Raw genomic sequence first — 13614 nt, 5'->3', positions numbered from 1 at the left:
TGATTGGTGGGAAGCTGGCGGTGCGTTCAGGAGCTCCTGGGAAACTATCAAACTGTGCTGGAACTCCGGGTTATTCCAGCTTATTGATCCAATGTGATCAGTCAGAGTTGAAGAAGTGAAGACAGGAGGAGGAAAAGAGCTTTTTCTCTCTGACTCATTTGATCTTATTCAGACATTTTGAGCATTTATTGATCTTTCAGTTTCCTGATTAGTTAGAACAGCTGCAGCTGGACCGGTCCATCGAACTCAGGGATCACACTCCAGTTTTAGATGTTTCCCTCCTTCAAAACACTTGATTCAGATGACCTGCTACCAACCTACCCCCCCCCCCATCCACCCACCACCCATCCATCCATCCATCATTCATCCATCCATCCATCCCTCCATCCATCCATCCCTCCATCATCCATCATTCATCCATCCATCCCTCCATCCATCCATCATTCATCCATCCATCCATCCATCCATCCCTCCATCATCCATCATTCATCCATCCATCCCTCCATCATCCATCATTCATCCATCCATCCATCCATCATCCATCATCCATCATTCATCCATCCCTCCATCATAAATCCATCCATCCATCATCCCTCCATCCATCATCCATCCCTCCATCCATCATCCATCCATCCATCCCTCCATCATAAATCCATCCATCCATCATCCCTCCATCCATCATCCATCCATCCATCATCCATCCATCCCTCCATCATAAATCCATCCATCCATCATCCCTCCATCCATCATCCCTCCATCCATCATCCATCCATCCATCCATCCATCATCCCTCCATCCATCCATCCATCATCCCTCCATCCATCATCCCTCCATCCATCCATCATCCATCCATCCATCCATCCCTCCATCCATCCATCATCCCTCCATCCATCATCCCTCCATCCATCATCCATCCATCCATCATCCATCCATCCATCATCCATCCCTCCATCCATCCATCATCCCTCCATCCATCATCCATCCCTCCATCATCCATCCATCCATCATCCATCCATCCATCATCCATCCCTCCATCCATCCATCCATCATCCCTCCATCCATCATCCCTCCATCCATCATCCATCCATCATCCCTCCATCCATCATCCCTCCATCCATCATCCATCCATCCATCATCCATCCATCATCCATCCCTCCATCATCCCTCCATCCATCATCCATCCATCATCCATCCCTCCATCATCCCTCCATCCATCATCCATCCATCATCCATCCATCCATCCGTCATCCATCCATCCATCATCCATCCCTCCATCCCTCCATCATCCATCCATCATCCATCCATCCATCCGTCATCCATCCATCCGTCATCCATCCATCCATCATCCATCCCTCCATCATCCCTCCATCCATCATCCATCCATCATCCATCCATCCATCCGTCATCCATCCATCCATCATCCATCCATCCATCCCTCCATCATCCATCCATCCATCCATCATCCATCCCTCCATCATCCATCCCTCCATCCGTCATCCATCCATCCGTCATCCATCCATCATCCCTCCATCCATCATCCATCCATCCATCATCCATCCATCATCCATCCATCCATCCATCCATCCGTCATCCATCCATCCATCATCCATCCCTCCATCATCCCTCCATCCATCATCCATCCATCATCCATCCATCCATCCGTCATCCATCCATCCATCATCCATCCATCCATCCCTCCATCATCCATCCATCCATCCGTCATCCATCCCTCCATCCATCATCCCTCCATCCATCATCCCTCCATCCATCATCCCTCCATCCATCATCCATCCATCCATCATCCATCCATCATCCATCCCTCCATCATCCCTCCATCCATCATCCATCCATCATCCATCCCTCCATCATCCCTCCATCCATCATCCATCCATCATCCATCCATCCATCCGTCATCCATCCATCCATCATCCATCCCTCCATCATCCATCCATCATCCATCCATCCATCCATCATCCATCCCTCCATCATCCCTCCATCCATCATCCATCCATCATCCATCCATCCATCCGTCATCCATCATCCATCCATCCATCCCTCCATCATCCATCCATCCATCCGTCATCCATCCATCCATCATCCATCCCTCCATCATCCATCCCTCCATCCGTCATCCATCCATCCGTCATCCATCCATCATCCCTCCATCCATCATCCATCCATCCATCATACATCCATCATCCATCCATCCATCCATCCATCCATCCATCCATCATCCATCCATCATCCATCCAACATCCATCCCTCCATCATCCATCCATCCCTCCATCCCTCCATCATCCATCCATCATCCATCCCTCCATCATCCCTCCATCATCCATCCCTCCATCATCCATCCATCCATCATCCCTCCATCCCTCCATCCATCCATCCATCCATCCATCCATCCATCCATCATCCATCCATCATCCATCCAACATCCATCCCTCCATCATCCATCCATCCCTCCATCCCTCCATCATCCATCCATCATCCATCCCTCCATCATCCCTCCATCATCCATCCCTCCATCATCCATCCATCCATCATCCCTCCATCCCTCCATCCATCCATCCATCCATCATCCCTCCATCAGATGACGGGTCGACTCACATCTCCTTAAAGCTGCTTCCCTGTTGAACAGGAACATGTTTTAAACCCACCCTGCGTGGCGCCCTCTGGATGTCAGCTGATCTCACGGGGGTGGAGCTAAACAGAACCCTCTTGAACTCTCTGATGCTGACTCTGCGGTCCAGGTCGGCGTCCAGCCTCCTGAGGAGCACGTCCTGTACGGGACCACAGACGGTTCTGATTACCACACACAGCATTACGCCACTGTTTAAAGGGACAGTGTCTTCTTTTCAGCGGGGTCATGTGACCCATCTGTGGCTAAGCTTCAGCATCTTTGTCACATGACCTCCCTTCAACAGACTGAAGCATCCCTGCTGTTTTACCTCAGTGTGGAGGCCCTGCAGATCCAGGTGATCCTGGTGGACTCCTCCCTCTTCCTGCTGATGATCACCTGCTGAGATCACACAGATCTGTCATTCTCAGGAACAAACCGGCTGTTTACAAGCTGCTGATGTGTCGGGAACAATAAGGTTTAGTTGTGTTCTGAAAGGTCCAAAAGAGAAGAAACTAAAGCTTCTTTTTAACAGAACTTCATCCCTGATGGAGAGGATGAAACATCTGCAAACTGCAGCTGGAGCTTTACCTTTACAGCTCCTCTGACTTCCTGCCTCTTCGTCAGACTTCAGGCTCTGCAGAGAAAACATGGAGGTCAGCAAAGTGTGTGTGTGTGTCTGAGTGTGTGTGTCTGTGTGTGTGTGTGTGTGTGTCTGTGTGTGTGTGTGTGTGTGTGTGTGTGTGTGAGAGTGTGTGTGTGGGTGTGTGTGTGTGTGTGTGTGTGTGTGTGTGTGAGTGTGTGTGAGTGTGTGTGTCTGAGTGTGTGTGTGTGTGTCTGTGTGTGTGTGAGTGTGTGTCTGTGTGTGTGTGTCTGAGTGTGTGTGTCTGAGTGTGTGTGTCTGAGTGTGTGTGTGAGTGTGTGTGTCTGAGTGTGTGTGTGTGTGTGTGTGTGTGTGTGTGTGTGTGTGTGTGTGTGTGTGTGTCTGAGTGTGTGTGTGTGTCTGAGTGTGTGTGTGGGTGTGTGTGTGTGTGTGTGTGTGGGTGTGTGTGTGTGTCTCTGTGTGTGTCTGAGTGTGTGTGTGTGTGTGTGTGTGTGTGTCTGAGTGTGTGTGTGTGTCTGAGTGTGTGTGTGTGTCTGAGTGTGTGTGTGTGTGTGTGTGTGTGTGTCTGAGTGTGTGTGTGGGTGTGTGTGTGTGTGTGTGTGTGTGTGTCTGAGTGTGTGTGTGTGTCTGAGTGTGTGTGTGTGTCTGAGTGTGTGTGTGTGTCTGAGTGTGTGTGTGTGTGTGTGTGTGTGTGTCTGAGTGTGTGTGTGGGTGTGTGTGTGTGTGTGTGTGTGTGTGTCTGAGTGTGTGTGTGTGTCTGAGTGTGTGTGTGTGTGTGTGTGTGTGTGTCTGAGTGTGTGTCTGAGTGTGTGTCTCTGTGTGTGTCTGAGTGTGTGTGTCTCACAGTAGCAACTAAAGTAAACCAAACTAAGCAGGAATTCCTGAGCAGACATTACTTCTGCTGGACTGAATATATTGTGTGTGTCTGTGTGTGTGTGTCTGTGTGTGTGTGTCTGAGTGTGTGTGTGTGTCTGAGTGTGTGTGTGTGTCTGAGTGTGTGTGTCTGTGTGTGTGTGTCTGAGTGTGTGTGTGTGTCTGAGTGTGTGTGTGTGTCTGAGTGTGTGTGTGTGTGTGTGTGTCTGAGTGTGTGTGTGTGTGTGTCTGAGTGTGTGTGTGTGTCTGAGTGTGTGTGTCTGTGTGTGTGTGTCTGAGTGTGTGTGTGTGTCTGAGTGTGTGTGTGTGTCTGAGTGTGTGTGTGTGTGTGTGTGTCTGAGTGTGTGTGTGTGTGTGTCTGAGTGTGTGTGTGTGTGTGAGTGTGTGTGTGTGTGTGAGTGTGTGTGTCTGAGTGTGTGTGTGTCTGAGTGTGTGTGTGTGTCTCTGTGTGTGTGTGTGTGTGTGTGTGTGTGTGTGTGTCTGTGTGTGTGTCTGTGTGTGTGTGTCTGAGTGTGTGTGTGTGTCTGAGTGTGTGTGTCTGTGTGTGTGTGTGTGTGTGTGTGTGTGTGTGTGTGTGTGTGTGTGTGTGTGTGTGTGTGTTCTGATCCAACTGTCACGCTCAGCAGCTTAGCATGACCCCCCCCAGCCCGGGTCAGCTGTGGGAAAATGTCAAAGGCATCAAAACTGATGCCTGTGTAACTGTTTCCAAAAAGACAAACTGTGGAGCTGACTCTTAGACCAGAGCAGATGGACCGGCTCAGTCTGCTGAAGCTGGACGGAGTTTCTTCATCATTTATTTATTTACTGATGGACGACAAGCTCAGAACTAAACAAACTGAAGCTGTTCTCTTTGGACCCGAGTGTCTCAGGGAGAAACTGTCCTGTTATCTAGTTACTCTGGAAGGTGTTTCCTTGGCTTCTCGTCCAACTGTGAGGAACCTTATTTCTGACCAGGACCTGTTCTGTGTTCAGAGATCCGGATTAACAGCTGCTGGGTCTGGACCTGAGGTTCTGGTCTCTGTCTGAGGGGGTTCTTGGGTTTAAAGAAGAAGTTTCCTGTTATTCTGATGAACGTTGAGTCCACAGTGGTACATAAACAGGTCCAGAAACCTGAAGGTTGGGGTCCGAACTCTGCTCCCATCCACACTGAGATACATTCCTGCTTCTTCTCATCAGAACCAAACTGAAATAAAAAGGTTCTAACAGAGTAAACCAGCAGGGTCCTGCTTTCTCTTTCTGACCCATCATGCAGTTTGTGGTGTTTTCGGATTCTTTATTAACTCCAGAATAGAGTTGCACGGTACCCTAAACCTGCAGTACCCTGTGGTACCCCGCGGTGCCAAATCGTTACGGTTCATACTAAACTAGAAATTCAACACGACGATACTGCCGTGGATTACTATACGATCGGTGCCAGTTTCCACTACACAGCAGCTACAGGAGAGCTAACGGAGGGATTTCTACACAGGCACTCTACTGGGACCACTGCATCCACACGCCCCCCTGCAGCACAGTTTATTCACTCCGGTAAGAACCTCCATCTTACTCAAAATCTGATAAATATCCTGCCATGTTGCACAAAACTATCAGCAGCAAACTCCGTGTGAAGTTAGCCGACTGTCACAGAGCACGGAGTGAATAAGCTGAGCTGCAGGGGGGCGTGTGGATGAAGGGGTCCCAGTAGAGTGCCTGTGTAGAAATCCCTCCGTTAGCTCTCCTATAGCTGCAAGTAGCCACATAACAGCAGCTATGAGCTAACAGAGCTATGAGCTAACAGCAGCTATGAGCTAACAGAGCTATGAGCTAACAGCAGCTATGAGCTAACAGAGCTATGAGCTAACAGAGCTATGAGCTAACAGCAGCTATGAGCTAACAGCAGGTATGAGCCAACAGAGCTTTGAGCTAACAGCAGCTATGAGCTAACAGAGCTATGAGCTAACAGCAGCTATGAGCTAACAGCAGCTATGAGCCAACAGAGCTTTGAGCTAACAGAGCTATGAGCTAACAGAGCTATGAGCTAACAGAGCTATGAGCTAACAGAGCTATGAGCTAACAGCAGCTATGAGCTAACAGAGCTATAGCACACGTTCATTCATTCATTCTTCTTAAAGTATTGGTGAAATAAAGACAGATAATGCCTTATTTAGAGGCTGCATCCTCTAAGCCCCGTTCACTCCGTTATATGGATCTCCAGTTATCTAAATATCTCCTGAAGGACGCCGACTTTCACCAAACTGTTCTCTGTGAGCAGATGAACGGGTTTCATGCCAGAAATAAGGTTTAAAAACACCGGAGTTCCCCTTTAACCTGGATGAGCTCAGAGTTTCAGAATAAATCTGTCAAAGATTAAATTCCTCCAGAGCAGCTTCTACAACCTGGATATTAGTCTGAGTTTCCATCTGAAACGGATGAAAACAAACTCCTCACTTTACTGGAATGTTACTGAAAGTGTGACGAACCCACAAAGAAGAGGAGGAGTGAAAACAACCGAGTTTCGCTGGAAATCCAGCTGTTGGAGCTCTGAGAGGCTTCACAGAAGCATCTTCATCCAGCAGCCAAAGCAGCCCAGAGGCTGCCAGCAGCCACATTCCTCACAAACCCACTTCCTGAGCAAACCACCGAGCCCCGGCCGCCTCCTCCCCCCTCAGGTATTCAGGCCTGCAGAACAATCGCAGCCCGGCTGGACTTCAGCTAACCACAGCGGCCGAGAGCAGGAGGGGCTCACAGGTCAGAGGTCACAGATCATTGAGTCTGGAATCCAGCCGTAATGATCTGCTGCCGCTGCACTGTGGCGTGGAACCAGAACCGCTGCAGGTCCGGTTTAACTGCAGAAATCCACCTGACCGTGAACTGAAGGCAAGCTTCTGAAACAGGAAGTCTGTCTCACCTCCACACTCTCCAGTGACGTGGCCCGTCTCAGTTTGGCCCTGCGAACGCCGGCCGGTGACGAGCCCGTGACCTCGGTTCTGGACGGAGGCGAGTCCTCCGAGTCGCAGGTCAGCGCGGCGTCCGCCTCGCTGTCGGGGCGAGAGCGGCGGCCGTAGCGCTTGGTTCCCTTCACGAACTTTGGCTGCATCTCCTCTGGAACTGCTGCACAGGAAGAGGCGGAGTCACGTTTAAACCACAGGCTCCGCCTCTTTTCATCGACCACGTTCAACTCGTCTTTCATCAGAAACTTTGTCATTCAAACAGGAGAAGGTTCAGGACGCGCCGCTAACTTTACCGAGTCTTCACACCTGAGTTTATTCTAACAGCAGAAGCATCGCTTTGAAAATGAATCCTCGGTCCTGTTTAAGCAGGAAGTGGGAGGAGCTGCTGGGATTTAAAGGCTTCTGATTGGTTAATGATGCAGAGAACTAAACCTGTGGTTATTAAACATGGAATCATCACTCCTGACACAACCATTAACATTCAGACTGTGTGAAACATACTTAAAAATACATTAGATTTAGATCAGACCAGTTTAGGTACATGGCCCCTCGGGTCTCACCTGGCTCCAGGTAGCTGCTGTCGTCCTCCGAGGTGCTGAAGTCCAGAGAGCGAGAAAGGACGGCCACGAAGCCGTCCTTAAACTCCTCGAAGTTCACCTGAACACAAACACAGGAAAACAAATGTGACAACAGTCGGGAGTCGGCCTACACTCTGGTTGTGGGTCAGTCTACAGTCTGGTTGTGGGTCAGTCTGGTTGTGGGTCGGTCTGGTTATGGGTCAGTCTGGTTGTGGGTCGGTCTGCAGTCTGGTTGTGGGTCTGGGTGTGGATCTGGTTGTGGGTCGGTCTGGTTGTGGGTCGGTCTACAGTCTGGTTGTGGGTCGGTCTGGTTGTGGGTCTGGTTGTGGGTCTGGTTGTGGGTCAGTCTACGGTCTGGTTGTGGGTCAGTCTGGTTGTGGGTCGGTCTGGTTATGGGTCAGTCTGGTTGTGGGTCGGTCTGCAGTCTGGTTGTGGGTCGGTCTGCAGTCTGGTTGTGGGTCGGTCTGGTTGTGGGTCTGGGTGTGGATCTGGTTGTGGGTCGGTCTGGTTGTGGGTCGGTCTACAGTCTGGTTGTGGGTCGGTCTGGTTGTGGGTCGGTCTGCAGTCTGGTTGTGGGTCTGGTTGTGGGTCGGTCTGCAGTCTGGTTGTGGGTCGGTCTACAGTCTGGTTGTGGGTCGGTCTGGTTGTGGGTCGGTCTACAGTCTGGTTGTGGGTCAGTCTACAGTCTGGTTTTGGGTCAGTCTGGTTGTGGGTCGGTCTGGTTATGGGTCAGTCTGGTTGTGGGTCGGTCTGCAGTCTGGTTGTGGGTCTGGGTGTGGATCTGGTTGTGGGTCGGTCTGGTTGTGGGTCGGTCTACAGTCTGGTTGTGGGTCGGTCTGGTTGTGGGTCTGGTTGTGGGTCAGTCTACGGTCTGGTTGTGGGTCAGTCTGGTTGTGGGTCGGTCTGGTTATGGGTCAGTCTGGTTGTGGGTCGGTCTGCAGTCTGGTTGTGGGTCGGTCTGCAGTCTGGTTGTGGGTCGGTCTGGTTGTGGGTCTGGGTGTGGATCTGGTTGTGGGTCGGTCTGGTTGTGGGTCGGTCTACAGTCTGGTTGTGGGTCGGTCTGGTTGTGGGTCGGTCTGCAGTCTGGTTGTGGGTCGGTCTACAGTCTGGTTGTGGGTCTGGTTGTGGGTCGGTCTGCAGTCTGGTTGTGGGTCGGTCTACAGTCTGGTTGTGGGTCGGTCTGGTTGTGGGTCGGTCTACAGTCTGGTTGTGGGTCAGTCTGGTTATGGGTCGGTCTGCAGTCTGGTTGTGGGTCGGTCTACAGTCTGGTTGTGGGTCTGGTTGTGGGTCGGTCTGCAGTCTGGTTGTGGGTCAGTCTGGTTGTGGGTCGGTCTACAGTCTGGTTGTGGGTCTGGTTGTGGGTCGGTCTGCAGTCTGGTTGTGGGTCGGTCTACAGTCTGGTTGTGGGTCTGGTTGTGGGTCGGTCTACAGTCTGGTTGTGGGTCGGTCTACAGTCTGGTTGTGGGTCAGTCTGGTTGTGGGTCGGTCTACAGTCTGGTTGTGGGTCGGTCTGCAGTCTGGTTGTGGGTCGGTCTGCAGTCTGGTTGTGGGTCGGTCTATAGTCTGGTTGTGGGTCGGTCTATAGTCTGGTTGTGGGTCGGTCTATAGTCTGGTTGTGGGTCGGTCTATAGTCTGGTTGTGGGTCGGTCTATAGTCTGGTTGTGGGTCGGTCTATAGTCTGGTTGTGGGTCGGTCTATAGTCTGGTTGTGGGTCGGTCTATAGTCTGGTTGTGGGTCGGTCTATAGTCTGGTTGTGGGTCGGTCTGGTTGTGGGTCTGGTTGTGGGTCGGTCTGCAGTCTGGTTGTGGGTCTGGTTGTGGGTCGGTCTGCAGTCTGGTTGTGGGTCGGTCTACAGTCTGGTTGTGGGTCGGTCTGGTTGTGGGTCGGTCTACAGTCTGGTTGTGGGTCGGTCTGGTTGTGGGTCTGGTTGTGGGTCGGTCTGCAGTCTGGTTGTGGGTCTGGTTGTGGGTCGGTCTGCAGTCTGGTTGTGGGTCGGTCTACAGTCTGGTTGTGGGTCGGTCTGGTTGTGGGTCGGTCTACAGTCTGGTTGTGGGTCAGTCTACAGTCTGGTTTTGGGTCAGTCTGGTTGTGGGTCGGTCTGGTTATGGGTCAGTCTGGTTGTGGGTCGGTCTGCAGTCTGGTTGTGGGTCTGGGTGTGGATCTGGTTGTGGGTCGGTCTGGTTGTGGGTCGGTCTACAGTCTGGTTGTGGGTCGGTCTGGTTGTGGGTCTGGTTGTGGGTCAGTCTACGGTCTGGTTGTGGGTCAGTCTGGTTGTGGGTCGGTCTGGTTATGGGTCAGTCTGGTTGTGGGTCGGTCTGCAGTCTGGTTGTGGGTCGGTCTGCAGTCTGGTTGTGGGTCGGTCTGGTTGTGGGTCTGGGTGTGGATCTGGTTGTGGGTCGGTCTGGTTGTGGGTCGGTCTACAGTCTGGTTGTGGGTCGGTCTGGTTGTGGGTCGGTCTGCAGTCTGGTTGTGGGTCGGTCTACAGTCTGGTTGTGGGTCTGGTTGTGGGTCGGTCTGCAGTCTGGTTGTGGGTCGGTCTACAGTCTGGTTGTGGGTCGGTCTGGTTGTGGGTCGGTCTACAGTCTGGTTGTGGGTCAGTCTGGTTATGGGTCGGTCTGCAGTCTGGTTGTGGGTCGGTCTACAGTCTGGTTGTGGGTCTGGTTGTGGGTCGGTCTGCAGTCTGGTTGTGGGTCAGTCTGGTTGTGGGTCGGTCTACAGTCTGGTTGTGGGTCTGGTTGTGGGTCGGTCTGCAGTCTGGTTGTGGGTCGGTCTACAGTCTGGTTGTGGGTCTGGTTGTGGGTCGGTCTACAGTCTGGTTGTGGGTCGGTCTACAGTCTGGTTGTGGGTCAGTCTGGTTGTGGGTCGGTCTACAGTCTGGTTGTGGGTCGGTCTGCAGTCTGGTTGTGGGTCGGTCTGCAGTCTGGTTGTGGGTCGGTCTATAGTCTGGTTGTGGGTCGGTCTATAGTCTGGTTGTGGGTCGGTCTATAGTCTGGTTGTGGGTCGGTCTATAGTCTGGTTGTGGGTCGGTCTATAGTCTGGTTGTGGGTCGGTCTATAGTCTGGTTGTGGGTCGGTCTATAGTCTGGTTGTGGGTCGGTCTATAGTCTGGTTGTGGGTCGGTCTATAGTCTGGTTGTGGGTCGGCCTATAGTCTGGTTGTGGGTCGGTCTATAGTCTGGTTGTGGGTCGGTCTACGGTCTGGTTGTGGGTCGGTCTGCGGTCTGGTTGTGGGTCGGTCTACAGTCTGGTTGTGGGTCGGTCTGCAGTCTGGTTGTGGGTCGGTCTACAGTCTGGTTGTGGGTCTGGTTGTGGGTCGGTCTGCAGTCTGGTTGTGGGTCTGGTTGTGGGTCGGTCTACAGTCTGGTTGTGGGTCAGTCTGGTTGTGGGTCGGTCTACAGTCTGGTTGTGGGTCAGTCTGGTTGTGGGTCGGTCTACAGTCTGGTTGTGGGTCGGTCTACAGTCTGGTTGTGGGTCAGTCTGGTTGTGGGTCGGTCTACAGTCTGGTTGTGGGTCGGTCTACAGTCTGGTTGTGGGTCGGTCTACAGTCTTGTTGTGGGTCGGTCTACAGTCTGGTTGTGGGTCTGGTTGTGGGTCGGTCTATAGTCTGGTTGTGGGTCTGGTTGTGGGTCTGGTTGTGGGTTGGTCTGGTTGTGGGTCGGTCTGCAGTCTGGTTGTGGGTCGGTCTGCAGTCTGGTTGTGGGTCGGTCTGCAGTCTGGTTGTGGGTCGGTCTACAGTCTGGTTGTGGGTCGGTCTGCAGTCTGGTTGTGGGTCAGTCTATAGTCTGGTTGTGGGTCAGTCTATAGTCTGGTTGTGGGTCGGTCTGCAGTCTGGTTGTGGGTCGGTCTACAGTCTGGTTGTGGGTCGGTCTACAGTCTGGTTGTGGGTCTGGTTGTGGGTCGGTCTGCAGTCTGGTTGTGGGTCGGTCTGCAGTCTGGTTGTGGGTCAGTCTGGTTGTGGGTCAGTCTACGGTCTGGTTGTGGGTCTGGTTGTGGGTCGGTCTACAGTCTGGTTGTGGGTCAGTCTGGTTGTGGGTCGGTCTACAGTCTGGTTGTGGGTCAGTCTGGTTGTGGGTCGGTCTACAGTCTGGTTGTGGGTCGGTCTGCAGTCTGGTTGTGGGTTGGTCTACAGTCTGGTTGTGGGTCGGTCTACAGTCTGGTTGTGGGTCGGTCTACAGTCTGGTTGTGGGTCGGTCTGGTTGTGGGTCGGTCTACAGTCTGGTTGTGGGCCGGTCTGCAGTCTGGTTGTGGGTCGGTCTACAGTCTTGTTGTGGGTCGGTCTACAGTCTGGTTGTGGGTCTGGTTGTGGGTCGGTCTATAGTCTGGTTGTGGGTCGGTCTGGTTGTGGGTCTGGTTGTGGGTCTGGTTGTGGGTCTGGTTGTGGGTCGGTCTGGTTGTGGGTTGGTCTGGTTGTGGGTCTGGTTGTGGGTCGGTCTGGTTGTGGGTTGGTCTGGTTGTGGGTCTGGTTGTGGGTTGGTCTGGTTGTGGGTCGGTCTGGTACTGGGTCTGGTTGTGGGTCGGGGTGTTACCCGGCCGTATGTGCGCTCTCCCAGCAGCGTGTCCAGTCTGCAGTCTGGTTGTGGGTCAGTCTACAGTCTGGTTGTGGATCAGTCTGGTTGTGGGTCGGTCTACAGTCTGGTTGTGGGTCAGTCTGCAGTCTGGTTGTGGGTCAGTCTGCAGTCTGGTTGTGGGTCGGTCTACGGTCTGGTTGTGGGTCGGTCTGGTTGTGGGTCAGTCTACAGTCTGGTTGTGGATCAGTCTGGTTGTGGGTCAGTCTACAGTCTGGTTGTGGATCAGTCTGGTTGTGGGTCGGTCTACAGTCTGGTTGTGGGTCAGTCTGCAGTCTGGTTGTGGGTCAGTCTATAGTCTGGTTGTGGGTCGGTCTACGGTCTGGTTGTGGGTCAGTCTACGGTCTGGTTGTGGGTCAGTCTGCAGTCTGGTTGTGGGTCGGTCTACAGTCTGGTTGTGGGTCGGTCTACAGTCTGGTTGTGGGTCAGTCTATAGTCTGGTTGTGGGTCAGTCTATAGTCTGGTTGTGGGTCAGTCTACGGTCTGGTTGTGGGTCAGTCTACGGTCTGGTTGTGGGTCAGTCTGCAGTCTGGTTGTGGGTCGGTCTACGGTCTGGTTGTGGGTCGGTCTACGGTCTGGTTCTGGGTCGGTCTATAGTCTGGTTGTGGGTCTGGTTGTGGGTCGGTCTGGTTCTGGGTCGGTCTGGTTCTGGTTCTGGTTGTGGGTCAGTCTACGGTCTGGTTGTGGGTCGGTCTACGGTCTGGTTGTGGGTCAGTCTACGGTCTGGTTGTGGGTCTGGTTGTGGGTCGGTCTATAGTCTGGTTGTGGGTCTGGTTGTGGGTCGGTCTGGTTCTGGTTCTGTCTGGTTCTGGTTGTGGGTCAGTCTGCAGTCTGGTTGTGGGTCTGGTTCTGGTTCTGGTTGTGGGTCAGTCTACGGTCTGGTTGTGGGTCAGTCTACGGTCTGGTTGTGGGTCTGGTTCTGGCTGTGGCTCGGTCTGGTTCTGGTTCTGGCTCGGTCCGTTACCCGGCCGTAGCTGCGCTCTCCCAGCAGCGTGTCCAGCAGCAGCGGCAGATGTGCCTCCAGCTGCAGCTTCCTGCAGAGCTCCGTCAGCTCGCCTCTGTCCAGGAAGCCGGTCGCCGTCGTGTCGCAGCTGTCGAACTCGGCTTTCAGCTGAGCGATGTAGCGGCTGTGCTCCTCCATCGCCACGCTGCGACCACAGCACCTGCGCAGGAAGCACGCCGTTAGAGCCGCTCCGCCCCCAGGTGCAGGACAGTCCTCAGGACCAGCTTCAAACAGAACCTTCCATCCTCTCTGCTTTAAAGGCCTTTTAGGGCTAAAACCTTTAAATCCTGTCTCAAATGTTTCTGCAGTTTAATAATCTGATCTGTTCTCAGAAAGAACCTCTTTGGAACCATAAGAACATCTCATTGGTCTATTCATTCCCTCCAGATTATTCATTTTACTTTGATCAAACTTATTTTAATGATCGATGACATACTTTCTGC

At 52.8% G+C, this 13614-nt stretch overlaps 2 protein-coding genes across 4 annotated transcripts in view; one reads left to right on the top strand and one right to left on the bottom strand.

Annotated features, from left to right (window-relative positions):
- The window catches only part of aifm2 (AIF family member 2), an 83960-nt gene that overhangs the window by 54541 nt on the left and 15805 nt on the right, over positions 1-13614 (top strand). The gene's annotated exons all lie outside the window — the stretch shown is intronic.
- Positions 1-13614, bottom strand: part of ninl (ninein-like) — a 40065-nt gene that overhangs the window by 25756 nt on the left and 695 nt on the right. The window contains exons 2-7 of the mRNA XM_072390451.1: positions 13133-13331; positions 7588-7684; positions 6985-7187; positions 3212-3257; positions 2952-3022; positions 2661-2783 (exon numbers count right to left, since the gene is read on the bottom strand). Coding sequence (XP_072246552.1) covers positions 2661-2783; positions 2952-3022; positions 3212-3257; positions 6985-7187; positions 7588-7684; positions 13133-13309 — 717 coding nt within the window. The 5' untranslated portion in view covers positions 13310-13331. The remainder of the gene's footprint in view (positions 1-2660; positions 2784-2951; positions 3023-3211; positions 3258-6984; positions 7188-7587; positions 7685-13132; positions 13332-13614) is intronic.

Source organism: Leuresthes tenuis, unplaced genomic scaffold, assembly GCF_036924035.1.
Source record: "Leuresthes tenuis unplaced genomic scaffold, fLeuTen1.0.hap1 SCAF_8, whole genome shotgun sequence".
Classification (NCBI taxonomy): Eukaryota; Metazoa; Chordata; class Actinopteri; order Atheriniformes; family Atherinopsidae; genus Leuresthes; species Leuresthes tenuis.
Note: the sequence above shows the minus strand (reverse complement) of the source record. Positions and strands in the feature narration are given on the sequence as shown.